The sequence below is a fragment of the Solea senegalensis genome, linkage group LG10 (genome assembly GCF_019176455.1).
Source record: "Solea senegalensis isolate Sse05_10M linkage group LG10, IFAPA_SoseM_1, whole genome shotgun sequence".
In the NCBI taxonomy this organism is placed as follows: domain Eukaryota; kingdom Metazoa; phylum Chordata; class Actinopteri; order Pleuronectiformes; family Soleidae; genus Solea; species Solea senegalensis.
The window spans coordinates 25,149,271-25,163,593 of NC_058030.1; the positions used below are offsets into that span (position 1 = coordinate 25,149,271).

The 14,323-nt window shown below is 45.6% G+C and overlaps 1 protein-coding gene across 1 annotated transcript in view; it reads right to left on the reverse strand.

Moving 5' to 3' along the window:
• Nucleotides 1–747: 747 nt before the first annotated feature.
• Nucleotides 748–14,323, reverse strand: part of zfpm1 (zinc finger protein, FOG family member 1) — a gene marked incomplete at its 5' end in the record, with an annotated part of 16,699 nt that continues 3,123 nt past the window's right edge. The window contains 5 exons of the mRNA XM_044036121.1: nucleotides 748–5,832; nucleotides 6,118–6,360; nucleotides 6,442–6,675; nucleotides 7,169–7,426; nucleotides 7,595–7,697. Of these exons, the coding sequence (XP_043892056.1) occupies nucleotides 3,176–5,832; nucleotides 6,118–6,360; nucleotides 6,442–6,675; nucleotides 7,169–7,426; nucleotides 7,595–7,697 (3,495 nt within the window). The remainder of the gene's footprint in view (nucleotides 5,833–6,117; nucleotides 6,361–6,441; nucleotides 6,676–7,168; nucleotides 7,427–7,594; nucleotides 7,698–14,323) is intronic.

Consider the following 14,323-nt stretch of genomic DNA (forward strand, 5'->3'; position numbering starts at 1 on the left):
GTTTAATCAAAATATGTATATCAAATCATTTCACTTCTCTCTTGCCGCTCCTGTTGAAGCTCACGCTCTACGACGCTCATGTGGACAGAACGCAGTTCAGTTGTGAGGCGCACGATGAAGTTTCTCTGTGTCGTCAACGCATTTTTTGATGAAGAACTGAGGCTTTTATTGCAGCAGGTCAAGGATATTACAAAACACTGGTCATCAGCGTGTGTTTGTCCACTTTTCAGCACCTGTGTGGTGAACAGCGGCATTTGTGTCTTTATACACGAGGGAAGCTCTCTTCTGACAACCAGGCACATGTTTTTAATGTTTTAATGACAAAGAATGCGACAACTCATTTATTTTGCTAATATGATATAAAAATTAAAGTAATTTTTTTTGTGCCTCAAGGGGGCACAAGCACTCTTGGGGCTTGGAGCGACGGGTGTGAGCTCCATCTCTTCTTTTATCACCTCTTACTTCTCTGAGGGAAAAAGAGTCATTACAACATCTTAAACTGCTCTGCTGCTAAAATCTCTGCAAACACGGGTTGAACGTCTGGAGAGAAGTTGAGGCAAATATCTCAGTATCTTTATTTTGTCAGTGTTTTTTGCACTTTGTCATTGATTGGAGGAGCCTTGAAAACACACACACACACACTGAAAGAATCACCTCCTGCAGTCAAGGACTGCGGCGTGTTCAGGTACACGACGAGGGTGAGCGTAGGCGTTCACACAAAACATGAGTGAAGAGTCACAGTCGTCATCAGTGTTTCTCAGGAGGTTTTTTATTTGATTTTATTTCCCATGCATAGTTTGGACAAGAGTGTAGTGGAACTGAAATTCAATAAAAAAAAGAATGAAAGGACACATAACATTTGATTTTATCAGAATTAATCAACAGAAAGTAAGTTTTTCAAACAGTGTCAAGAGTGAAAACGTCTTCAAAGTCCTTCAAAGTAAAAACTGACGTTTTGGAACGAGGGGGAGAAAAAAAGTGCTGTCAAACTAAATAAATATATTACGAAACAGAACATTCAGCACATTTTTATACAACACAGTGCAATTTAAAAAAAATTCATGATCGCCTCCAACATTGGTGATGTGACTCCGCCTCCTGCTGCGTCGCTGTCCCTTTAAGAGATGAAGCTCAGTGTAAACGGTAGAAAATTCACGGACTTCATGATTCATTTCGTTTTGTAAAAAAAATAATTGAGCGAAAAAAAAAAATACCTGTGGTTTAATTTTTGATGCTTTATGAAAATCAGAATTCTCTTGAACATTAAGGTTTTATCAATTTTTACGCTACATTCTAAAATCTGGTGTGAACAGACCTTTCATTTCAAATTCAAATAAAACCTTGAATTTCCATGTTTTAGCTGCTTTTCTGTGCGCTGATACAAATGTAACGACATGAAACAGAACCACATTTGTCTCAGCATGTGATCACATGGCGTTGTGCTCTTCTGCCCCCTAGTGGCTCAAAGCCACTCGTGAGACTCGTGAACTCACGCAGTCCACTGTGAAACCTGTTCTGAGACAAGTGAACAAATCCGAGCTCTGCCACGAGAACTGCGATTTTTGTAAAGACCAGCAAAAATGTACGAGCTCTCCACTTCGCGTCTCATAAACACGACCACATGTGAAGACGATATCAAAAGTTGTGTGTATGTTCAACGATCTTCTGAAATCACATTAGCATTCCGAGAAAAAGGCTAACAGCAGCAAAACGAGAGGCGGAGCCTCCGAAATGTCGTCCGAAAGGTTTGTGGATTATTTTTATTTTTGTAGTGAAAATTGTTTTTATTTTGTGAGAGAATTTGTTTGAACTTCAATGTTGGACAAAAAAAACAAACAAAAGAAAAACCATTTCACAGTTCTAGCTAACACTGTATCGCAACGCCAAAACCAGCACGGGAATAAACGTAGCGTAAACAATTTCACAACATGTTGTTTACTCCTGTGTGCGACTGTTTGCGACTTTGCCTTCATCGCCGGACACGAACACAATCATCAAAACAGAAAGAAAGAAAAAGAAAGTCGCAAAAATGCAGACGTAAAATAAATGCGCAAAGTCACCGCACACAAATCCGATGAAGACGCGACATTTTTTGTCAGGTCCAGCATATAACGTTGTCTGAAAAGTCAGCAGAAAAACGTGACTTTTGATTTTGCTTTATCCTGAAGTACATTTTTGTTTTGAGGTTTTTCGTTCACCTCTGGGGGGCGACGTTGAATTCTCCCCTGACTCAAAGATGGTAATCTGACACTGAACTCTGCGACGACAACACAGACGCGCGTGACTCGAGCAGTTAGTGTGAGAAGATTTCCCGATATCTTCAGTTAGAAAATAAACTTCAGCGACTCGGCACACTTCCTTCTGACAGTATGAAAAATATACAAATAAAAAATACAAACACTCTCAGACGCTCCGTAGGTAGTTTTCTGTTGACATGAAATCAGTGAGGACTAAAAGATAAATATTTCACATTTTTTTTCTCTCCCTAAACATTTTAAAAGAGAAATTAATAAAAATTTGAAAACAAAAAAATGTGTCATTTTTTAAAAAAACTTTATCCTTCAGTAATTGGTAACATTGTGAAACACACGTTTGTTTTTCAGCTAAAAACAAGAGAAAAAAAAGAGCCAGTGTTGAAACAAAAAGCATCAGATTTTTTTTACAGACATCGTCGTTTTCTCCGCACAGCGATCGAGAGAAAATGGCGCCTCAGCCTCGTTAAAATCATCGCAGCTGTACGATCATCTGTGAAACACGCCCCCTACAGTCAGAATCTATTTACTACCATCATGAACAGACACAGTTTAATGTCCCATAATGCAACACATTACTGGGAGCGGTGGATGTTGAGTATGGAGACAGATAGGGGGCAGCAGTGAGGGCGGGTAGCATCCGTCGCAGCTCTTAGTGTACTACCAAATTTGACCCATAGGAGGAGCAACATGTAACACCGCCTGCTGATCCTGCTCTGGAGCAGCCGGGCATCAGGCCACGCCCACTGAGTAACAGTCATTCATTGTCATTCAGAGTCACGCTGGCCGGGCGCCATTTTGACACCGGCGCGAGGAACGCTCGGCACAAAAGAGACAGTCGGAGCTTTTTCGAACGTAGCGAAGGGAAACCTCCGCTCAGGAGGGCGAATGGAATGGGACAAGGAAGACGAGGAGCACTCGGCTCACTTGACGTGCTCGGCGCTGTGGGAGGAGCAGTAGTACTTCTTGTGAGCGATGAACGTGGACAGACTGCTGAACTTGATGTTGCACAGCCGGCAGAAGCGGGAGTTTCCGTTCTGGAGGGGTGAGATCACAGTGGTTTTAGGGCCGGGGATTGGGACCGGCTGGGGCACGGGGGTGTGGGGGTTGGATGCCAGGGTCGCGGCAGTGACAGCCTTCTCCGGAAGGTGGAAGGATCCCACCGTCTCCCTTTTGACCCCAGGCACAGGTGACAAAGTCAGAGAAGGAGCCGCTGAGGGTGAAACAGGCAGGGGAGAACCTGCTGAAGGTGATCCACCACCATGTGACGGAGTGCTGTTGACCAGTGGAGAAACAGGGGAAGTTGTTTCGCTCCTCGTCTGCCCGTTGATGCTATCTCTGTGGAGCCGGGATGCCGTTCCAAGATCACTGTTGGTGGTTGTTTGGGAAACTGTTGCAGCAGCAGCAGGAGCAGGAGCTCCATCCCCGGGACTGAGGCTGGGGCTGTGGATGACTCCACTGTCAGGATGCAGCAGAACCTCCTGTGGAGGTTGAACAGTTACGACGAGGCTGTGGGCAGTCTTGAAGTGCTCCATCAGGTCACAGGTGATTGGCTTGTAAGGACAATACGGGCAGAGCACCTGTGGAGAACCGGCACCTGCCATTTTGGCTCCAGATCCTGGTGTGGCTGCAAGTGTGGTGGTGGTGTGAGGAGGAGACGAGGCATCAGAGGCGGGAACAGCCTGAGGACTAGACGACGAGGCTTGAGTCTGAAGGTTCCATTCAGCTGGGTGAGCTTTACCTTCCACAGGGTGCAGGAGATCTTGACACTCCTGCTGAGGCCTGGTTTTAGGCGAGGTAGAGGCCGATCTCTTGAGCCTGTGAAGCTGCTCCAAGGTGTGAGGCTGGAGGGTGGTAGCGGGGCAGTAGTAGGTTTTATGAGCCAGGTAGTTCTCGATGCTGTTGAAGCTTATGCTGCAGGCGGTGCATTTGTGATAGTCTGTGAGAGGCAGGGCCGGGAGGACAGCGCTACCACTGGGCCGCGGAACCTCTCGCAGACGGGGTCTCTTGCTCAGGTCAATAGGACCGTCTCCTTCAGGACTGGAAGTTCTTGCTGCACCGGGGGAAAGTTCCTGCTTCACTGCCAAGCCAAGAACAGAGGGAGACGGGGCAGAGGCTGCGGCTGCGGCTGCTGCCGCAGCATTAGCTAGGGCTTCGTTCCTGGCCATGTGGATCTCGTACATCTTCTTGCGCTTGCGTGTGCGTATGGGCTGAGGAACAAAGGCTGTGGAGGTGTTGGCCTTGGCCATGTGCACGGATCGATGGTTGGATGGGTCATGACGTGACGCACAGTAGAAGCGTTTGTGAACAGTGTAGTTGTCATGACGACTGAAGCGGATGTTGCAGGCCTCGCAGAAGGTTCTGTTGGGATCATCTTCCTGGTCCTCAGCAGAACCACTGGCAGGGCTCTGACTGCCTTCACTCGCTCTTCCTCCGCCTCCTCCTACCACAGTTGCTCCTCCACCTTCGCCTTCAGAAGATGACGAGATTCTCTCTCTCCCCACTGAGGTTTCTGTCTTCACCTCCACCGCTTTCCTGGATTCTGTTGCTCCAATCCCAGTGGGAGAGTCGGGGTCAGCTGGAGAAGCGGAGGCGGCTCTACTGGCTGCTGCACCTTGAGGAGACGCAGAAGAGCCTTGTGCCCCACTGGAGGAACCTGTGGCTGGAGTAGCATCCCTCGCCGGTCCAGGCACTGAGGCTGAGGCTGCACCTTCTACTTGGTGCCTACTGGAGCAGTAGAGCCTCTTATGTGCATAGAAGTTGTTGATGTTGTTAAAGGTGATGTCACACTCGAAGCAGGTGGCGCCTTTGTGAGGTGGAGTGGCCGTGGCCGTGGATGCAGTAGGTCCAGCGGGGAAGAAAGCCGCCAGGTTGCTCTGAGGAACCGTTTGACCCTGTTTCAGACGACTGTGGACCATCTCCGACATTTTAGCCAGTATTTCTGAGGCCTGGGGTAAAATAGCTGCCTCGGGGTTGAACATGTACTGAGGCAAGAATACGGCCCCTCCTTGAAGAACCGACTCTGCACCTCCCACATGGGCAGGGCTAGAACCAGGAGTGGGACTAGTTGGTTCTACCTTTACGGTTGTGGCAACAGGACTCCTTGAAGAGTCTGACGTCTGACCGGATGAGGTGGAAGTTTGTGTCTCCTCAGTTTTCCTTCTGGCTTCTTGCTCCTCAGCACCGGCCACCTCCTCCTCCTCCTCTCCTTCCTCCTTCATCTCTACTTCCTGTTCCTGTATTTCAGAATCTGAATGTGGCTCCTCTTTGATCTTTAGATCGGTGGTTACTGCATCCAGAGGACTGTAGTCCTGGGGTGTGGCTGCGCTGCCATTAGCACCTGGGCTGGACGAGTCCGGCTTTGGGACACAGGCGAGTGGCTCCCTATCGTGAGGAGATAGCTGGAGCTGGGGGGCGTCGACCAAAGATGGGGTGATTTGGCGAGGGGTGGGGCTTCTTTCAGCCGGGACTCTGACCTCTAGGTGGGTTCGTACGTGCTGCTGCAGCTGAGCAGGAGAGTCACAGTTGTGGCCGCACACTTGACACTTGAGCACCACACCGGAGTCTCCTGGACTGAGACCTGCGGACACAAAGATCATGAGTTTACTGGTCATGTAGGAACATGTTACGCTCTGAAACTTCATTTGAGATTGAGATGCAGTCCGGAAAGGGTGTAGTCTCCTCCTCCTTTCGGGAAATGTGACCAATGGACGTAGGAGAAAAATCCTCCGTACGCAACGAGACAGACCTACAACCAATCAGACCAATGATCCGTATGACGTATGTCGGTTGCACGTTTGTAAGAGAGCGCTCTGTTGTGTTACCACATCAGCTCATTTGGACACGAGGGGGAGAAGTCACTCACCGGTGGACAGCGGCAGTTTGGGAAGTCCTGGTCCTGGTGAGTAGACCTCACTGCGAGAGCCAGGCTGGCAGATCATGTGACTGGTGACCAGGTGACTATAAAGAATGTCTCTCGTCGTGGAGATGAAGCCGCAGCCGTGACACAGGCCGTTGAGCGTGTCCGTGTGCACCTTTAGGTGGCGCTCACAGTTGGCTTTGGTGGTGAAGGCTGACATACAGATATGACAGACGAACGGACGTTCACCTGTGTGACAAAGAGAGAGAGATGTTTAGCATGTGACCCTGACGATGAGGAGGAGGAGGAGGATGTTACTCCTGCTCTCACCACTGTGTGTGCGCATGTGGATCTCCAGGGAGCTGGCGCTGGGGCAGCTCTTGTTGCACTGGGGAAATGGGCAGATGCGTTCGTTGGGGTAAGACTCCTTGGCTTTGTCCTGCGGCGGCGAGGAGGCGGCGGCCGGCTGCTTCTGCCGGCTGGCACAGTAATACATGAGGTGAGCCTGCAGGTTCCTCTCACTGCGGAACCAGATCCCACAGTCCTTACACGGGAAGATGTCCTCTGTGGACGAGGACAGTGGACAGTCAGAGACACCACACATCAGCACGGGTGGGTGGGGCTAAGTTTCATGTAATTTAAATGGTCACACACACTAAACAAAGCCTTATCAATAACCTTAACCAGTTCCTCTGAAATGAGGTTCTACCTCATTAGGACCAGGTTTAGATCTCCATGAGGACGACTGGTCCTGACAAGGTCAGTGTTTATGACAGACCACACACACACACACACTCCAAATCGATGTGTATCCAAGGCAACAGAGATTCCACAGGAACGACACAACTTTTTTTTTTTTAATCTGATTACTACTTTTTATTTTAACAGTGTGTGTGTGTGTGTGTGTGTGTGTGTGTGTGTGTGTGTGTGTGAGACTGTGCAGCAAAGGCAAGTGGGAAAATACTCAAAGAGCCACAGTGCCATCTTGTGTCCAAACAAAGAAATCCACTTTTTAAACACGACACAGTAAAAACTTTTGATGGTTTGACACACTCACTGTTGACCACGGCTGTTGCCAGGATGGCGGCCATGCCGGCTTGCTGTGGGAGGAGCTGAATGTCTGAGTGCAGTGCCGCCGGGTACGGCAGAGGCTCCTCCTTCACCGCAGGCTGCTTCTGATGGGTGACGAGGCTGAGCGGAGGAGGGGAGGAGCCCGGGGAGGGGGAGGGGGAGGAGCCCTTAGCGGCCGACAGCGACGCCAGGAGTTCTTCGCCACTGGCGAGTTCCTGGGTCACTTTACAGAACAGCTTGTCGCCTGGCAACGGTCACAGAAGAGAGATATGGTGAAATTAGAAGGTGTTTGACTCGGTGTGTGCGTGTGTGTCTGTGTGTGTGCGTGTGTGTGCGTGCGTATCAGAGTCATTTTGACTCAAGTGAAGAGAGCCGTGGTGTCAGCCGGGATGATGTCATGAGGGAAACTCACCTCGGCTGTAGACGGTGCAGTTGGCAGTGGAGGGGTCAAAGGTCAGAGGTAGCCGCCGGATCCAACAGTCTGGATCTTCACACACCAGAGTGAACCTGGGCTTCTGCAAACACACGGTCAACACATAAGGTTCATCCCCATCGCCATGGCAACACACTTTGTTTTTTTCAAGTTTGACACGTGTGATTATATTTTCCACTTTGCTGTGAGCGCCCCCCTGTGGTGAGAAGCAGGTGTGTGCGTGTGTGTGTGAGTGAAAACAGGGCTGCCAACAGTGTAAGGAATTTGTCAGACGTTTGAACTTAGTGATGGAGGCAGCCGATCAACAACTGTGTGTGTGTTTGTGCGTGTGTGTATGCGTGTGTGTGCGCAGAGGACGATTACGAGCCCAGATGGAAATGAGGAAATGAAGGGAGCAACACGGGCCGAACAAAGCAACGTAGAAAATATAATGTAGAAGACAGAGGAGGAGAGAGAGAGGGAGAGAGGAGAAAGAAGATGTGATGAGGACAGGCTGTTCACACTCATAATCAGATACAGAGTGGACAAAGAGAGAGGACAGTGTACAATCTTGTCTTTGTCCAAGAGAGTCCAGGATCATTTCCTCTGACAATCACTCCCAAGACACATAGTTATTCCATGTGTCTGCACGCGCACACACACACACACAAACACGCATACACACATGTTGGACATTCATGTCCCCACAACAATAGTAATACACCCGTACACACACACACACACATGAATAGCTACAATAATAATCGGCCAGTTATTAAAAAGAACATATTTTTGTTGAAAGTTGAAAAGGTTGCTGAGTCATGAAAACTTTATTTTGCATACTTAACATTTAGTTCATAAACTATAAATAGTGCGTATAACATGACGTGCAGTATCGTCTTCTGTCCACCAGGGGACAGCAGCCCCTCACTCACAACAGACCAACTGAGCTGCCAATCAAAGTTCATCACCACAGCGATGCATTCAGGTGCACACATTATTGTTTATGTTTAACAAAGAAAAACTAATTTTCATCTTCTTTTTCTGTCTTTTTTTTAAAAACCCCATTTGATGTAAAGTTTAATCTGAAAGAATGAAATAATCCAGGAAAGGCATGACCAGCGGCAGCCATTTTAAAACACACATATATCTTTAAAGCCTAATCAGTTCTTAGTCATCGAATTGTAATTTCCCTGTTATTGCCGTCTATTGTACTTTTACACTGATTATTATTCCTGCTTGTTATCAGCAGTGCTGCGTTCAAAGACGTCAAGAAGAGTGGGACAAAAACACAAGACAAACATGAGCAGTGGAAAAAAAAAAAACTGGCACTTTTGTATTTTTATTTTACGTATTTGGCCGAAAAAAACCAACAACAACAAAACACACGCACGCGCTCACGCTCACGCACACGCACACGCACACGCACAGGCACACGCACACTCACAACAGCTTTGGACTAACGAGTATCTGACCTGCTTTATTTCCATCTGTAATAAACTGCCAACAACCTGGTTCTGCTGCCAGAACCAGTTCTTCATTAGAGAGAACACACACACACACACACACACAGACAAACACACACACACAGTCCTCCACTCTCATTTTATTACATGAAAAAATGTACGATTTTAATCTGCATCTGAATTAAACACTGAAAATCCAGCATTAGTCACGCACACGGACTCACACACAGACACACACACACGGACACACAGACACTAAAATCACTGATTTTCTCTGTGGGCTTTGGTGTGGGAGAGTGAGTGGTTCATAAACATCTGTCTCACAGTGAGACAAAGACGTGATCATGTGACGTAGATGTTTGCACTTGACTATTTTCTGGTATCTTCTTGTTTTTGTAATTATTTGGTGTTTGTGGATCCACGGTGTGATGACCTTGTGATGGAACAACATACAGTCCTAGTGATTCAGTTTTAAATCAATCACCTAGCAGGACTGATCTGAACCTTATTCAGACGTCTGATCCTCTCCGAACTGAAACAAATGTAACATTCTTCTGCTCGGGATGGACAGTTTGTTGTGTTTGTATGTTTACATCTGTGACGTTCATCGTTTGTCAGGAAACACCAAGGAAGGAAGGAAAGAAAGAAGGAAGGAAGGAAGGAAGCGTCTGCTGTGAAGTGAAGACCAAGGCAGAGAAGATCATGTTTCATGGAGAAGTCATGATGAGCAGATACGACTGCTTTTGTTTTAATTTGTAACCTGAAGCTGGAGCCGTCTGAGCTCTGAGTACTGATCATTACACGCACACACGTACACACACACGCACGCAACCACACAGACACACACACACGCATGCAAGTACACACACACGCACGCAACCACACAGACAGACAGACACACGGAGACACAGACACGGACATGCACAGACACAGACACACACGCACACGCCCGCACAGACACACGGACACGCACGTCTCTGTGGACTTTGGTGTGGGAGAGTGAGTGGTTTACAAACGTCTGTCTCACAGTGAGATAAAGACGTGATCATGTGACGTAGACGTCGTTGATTTTATGAGCCGTGCCTTGAATCCAGCTTTGATTGACAGAAGCACGGCTCTGTAGGTGGGAGGCAAACACAACTGTGTTGTTGTTGTTTCTTTTTGTCCAGAGTCGACTCCCCCTATCAGATGTGATTCTATCTCTGCTCTCTCTGTGTAAACTCACCACAGGACCAGGACCAAAGCTGGAGACCTGATGTGGACCGTCACATCGAGAGAGGGAGAGAGAGAGAGAGAGAGAGAGGGAGAGAGGGAGGGAGAGAGTGATAAAACACTGATAGACATGTAGGAAGGAAGAGGAAAGAAAGACTCGAGGAAGGGGGGAAACGACCAGAATATTAGAGACAAAAGATGAAATGTGAGAGAAGAAGAAGGAGAAGGAAGAGGAGGAGGAGGAAGATGATGGCAGCAGGAGACAAAGGGAGGAGGTGTTCATCACTCAGTGGCAGCGACTGCCTCCTGGTATCTGCATCTGACTGTCATCTGCAGCAGGAGGAGGAGGAGGAACCTCGTCGTGTATCTCTGAGTCTCATCTGCTTCAGTTCAGGAGCTGCTTTCCAAGAGCCTCATTTTCAAATCTCTTATCTCTGCCCCGTTTTAAGTATTTTCACTTTTTTACATTTACATGCAGCTCATCAAACACTCACTCACTCAACCCCACACACGCACACACTCACTCAACCCCACACAAACTCACTCACTCACTCACTCCTCAACCCCACACACGCACACTCACTCAACCCCACACACGCACACAAACTCACTCACACTCACACACTCACACACACACACTCACTCACTCAACCCCACACACACACACACACTCACACACTCAGTAATGGAATAAGTGAAGCAGGGAATTTAATGTATAATTTACTGTACTCACACACACAAATATTAAATCACCAAAACTATTTCACTAAATGTTTAAAGGTTACTGACGTAATCATTTGAACCCTAACCCTGACAAAAATGTTGCAATTTTACAAAAAGACATGGTCCAAAAATGTAACAAAGTGTCATAAAAATGATGTTCCCAAAAATCTAAGTGTCATTATGTTACAAAAATGACATAACATCAAAAACTTGACAAACATACTGTGATGTTTTAAAAAACGTAAAGAAACATCAAAGACAGTCACGTAACAAACATACTGTGATGTTATAAAAAAAATAAAAGATCAAAGACAGTCAGTTTACAAAAATACTGCGATGTTACAAAGAAATGTAAAGAAAGATCAAAGATGGTCATGTGACAAAAATATGGTGATGTTACAAAGAAACAAAGGAATTTCAAAGACGGTCACGTGACAAAAATACTGCGATGTTACAGAGAAACAAAGGAATTTCAAAGACGGTCACGTGACAAAAATACTGCGATGTTACAAAGAAACCTAAAGAAAGATCAAAGACGGTCATGTGACAAAAATACTTCGATGTTACAAAGAAACGTAAAGAAAGATCAAAGACGGTCACGTGACAAAAATCTAAAGATACAAAAACTAAATTTAACAATAAAGTTTAACAAAACTGTGTAATGTTTAAAAACGAGGAAAAGACACAGCTCCCCCTTGTGGCAGTTCAACATAAATGACAAGGACTGTATGTTGTGTGTGTGTGTTTGTGAGAGAGAGTGTGTGTGTGGGTGTGTTTGTGTGTGTGAGAGAGAGTGTGAGTGTGAGACAGAGTGTGTGTAATGTATGTTATGTAAAATGAAAATGTGCAATGTGAAAGTGTGTATGTAAGTGTGTGTGTGTGTATGTGTGTGAAAACATGTGAGATTTGTGTGTGAAGGTGTGTGTGAGTGTGTCTGTGTGAAGTAAGTATGTGAGTGAGTGAGTGAGTGTGTGTGTGTGTGTGTGTGTGTGTGTGTGGGTGCGTGCGTGCGTGCGTGTGTGTGGCGGATGAGAGCAGGTTTCAGATTTGTATCTTTCTTCCTTTTCTTTGTATTTTGGAGGATCACAGTGACCTCTTTGTTTGGGACAGTGAGTAAAAACCTGCGTCTGGGAGGAAACCATTTCCTGTGGCCGAGAGATAGAGACAACCAGAGAGAGAGAGAGGTGGGGGAGATGGGATAGATGGAGGGAGAGGGAGGGTCAGACAGGAATGAGAGGTGGACGAAAGAAAAGGAAAGACACGGTGCAGAGAAGAGAGAGAAAGGGAGAACGGAGGAAGAGGGTGATAGAGTGACGACAGAGTGAGGATAGAGTGAGGATAGATTGATGACAAAGTGACAATAGAGTGAGGATAGAGTGATGACAGAGTGACAATAGAGTGACGATAGAGTGATAACAGAGTGATGATAGAGTGACTATAGAGTGATGATAGAGTGACTATAGAGTGATGATAAAGTGAGAATATAGTGATGACAGAGTGAGGATAGAGTGACTATAGAGTGATGATAAAGTGAGGATAGAGTGAGGATATAGTGATGACAGAGTGACGATAGAGTGACTATAGAGTGATGATAAAGTGAGGATAGAGTGATGACAGAGTGACGATAGAGTGAAGATAAAGTGAGGATATAGTGATGACAGAGTGACGATAGAGTGACTATAGAGTGATGATAAAGTGAGGATATAGTGATGACAGAGTGACGATAGAATGATGATAGAGTGACAATAGAGTGATGACAGAGTGACGATGATGTGACTATAGAGTGATGATAAAGTGAGGATAGAGTGAGGATACAGTGATGACAGAGTGACGATAGAGTGACGACAGAGTGATGATAAAGTGAGGATATAGTGATGACAGAGTGATGATAGTGATGATAGAGTGACAATAGAGTGATGACAGAGTGACTATAGAGTGATAATAGAGTGAGGATATAGTGACGACAGAGTGATAGTGACAATAGAGTGATGATAGAGTGACTATAGAGTGATGATAGAGTGACGACAGAGAGATAGTGACGATAGAGTGATTACAGAGTGACGACAGAGTGAGGATAGAGTGCGAAAGAGTGAGGATAGTGTGAGGATAGAGTGATGATAGAGTGAGGATAGTGATATAGAGTGATGACAGTGACGATAGTGAGGATAGAGTGATGTTAGGTGGCGATAGAGTGAGGATAGTGAGCGATAGAGTGATGACAGAGTGACGATAGTGAGGATAGAGTGATGGTAGAGTGGCGACAGAGTGATGACAGAGTGACGATAGAGTGAGGATAGTGACGATAGAGTGATGACAGAGTGACGATAGTGAGGATAGAGTGATGTTAGAGTGACGATAGAGTGATGACAGTGACAATAGGAGTGATGGAGTGGCGATAGTGAGGATAGAGTGATGTTAGAGTGGCGATAGAGTGATAGAGTGACAATAGAGTGATGACAGTGACAATAGAGTGGCGATGGAGTGTGATGGACAGAGTGAATAGAGTGATTGACAGAGTGAGGATAGTGACAATAGAGTGATGACAGAGTGACAATAGAGTGATGACAGAATGACGATAGAGTGACGATAGAGTGATAACAGAGTGATGATAGAGTGAGGCAAGAGTAATGATAGAGTGATGACAGAGTGATGGTAGAGTGATGACATAGTGATGATAGAGTGACGATAGAGTGACAACAGAGTGATGATAGAGTGAGGCTAGAGTAATGATAGAGTGATGACAGAGTGATGATAGAGTGATGACATAGTGACGATAGAGTGATGACATAGTGACGATAGAGGGACGATAGAGTGATGATAAAGTGACTGAATGAGTGGAAAGAATGAAAAATGGCTGTAAAGTGATACACATTTGTCTTGAGTTACATTTACCTCAGTGACACAAAGTGACCATCATTTTTGTAACGTGACAACATTTAGTTTTTGTGTGTGTAAAGTCATTTTTGTAATGTCATTATTTTGTGACAAGATCATATTTTATAAAAGTTTAGGCAGTGCATTTGGAAGGTAAGTCATTGCAAAAATGTTGCTACATTTGTTTTGGAATGTTATTTTTTTACATTGCAAAATGTTGTCGTATTTTTTGCGTAACAGGGCAAAAAAAATGTCTTTTGTTACATTACTTTGCAAAAAAAATAGATTTCTTTTAACCATTTTCACACAAACATAATTTTCTGTTTGTATGTATATTCATGATTTTAATATAAGCACATTTTGTTAAATGTATTTCTAATTTTTTTGAAAGTTTGTCATTTTTTAAGTAATGCATTTTTTTTCATTACCGTAACGGGGTAAAATCCTTTATTTG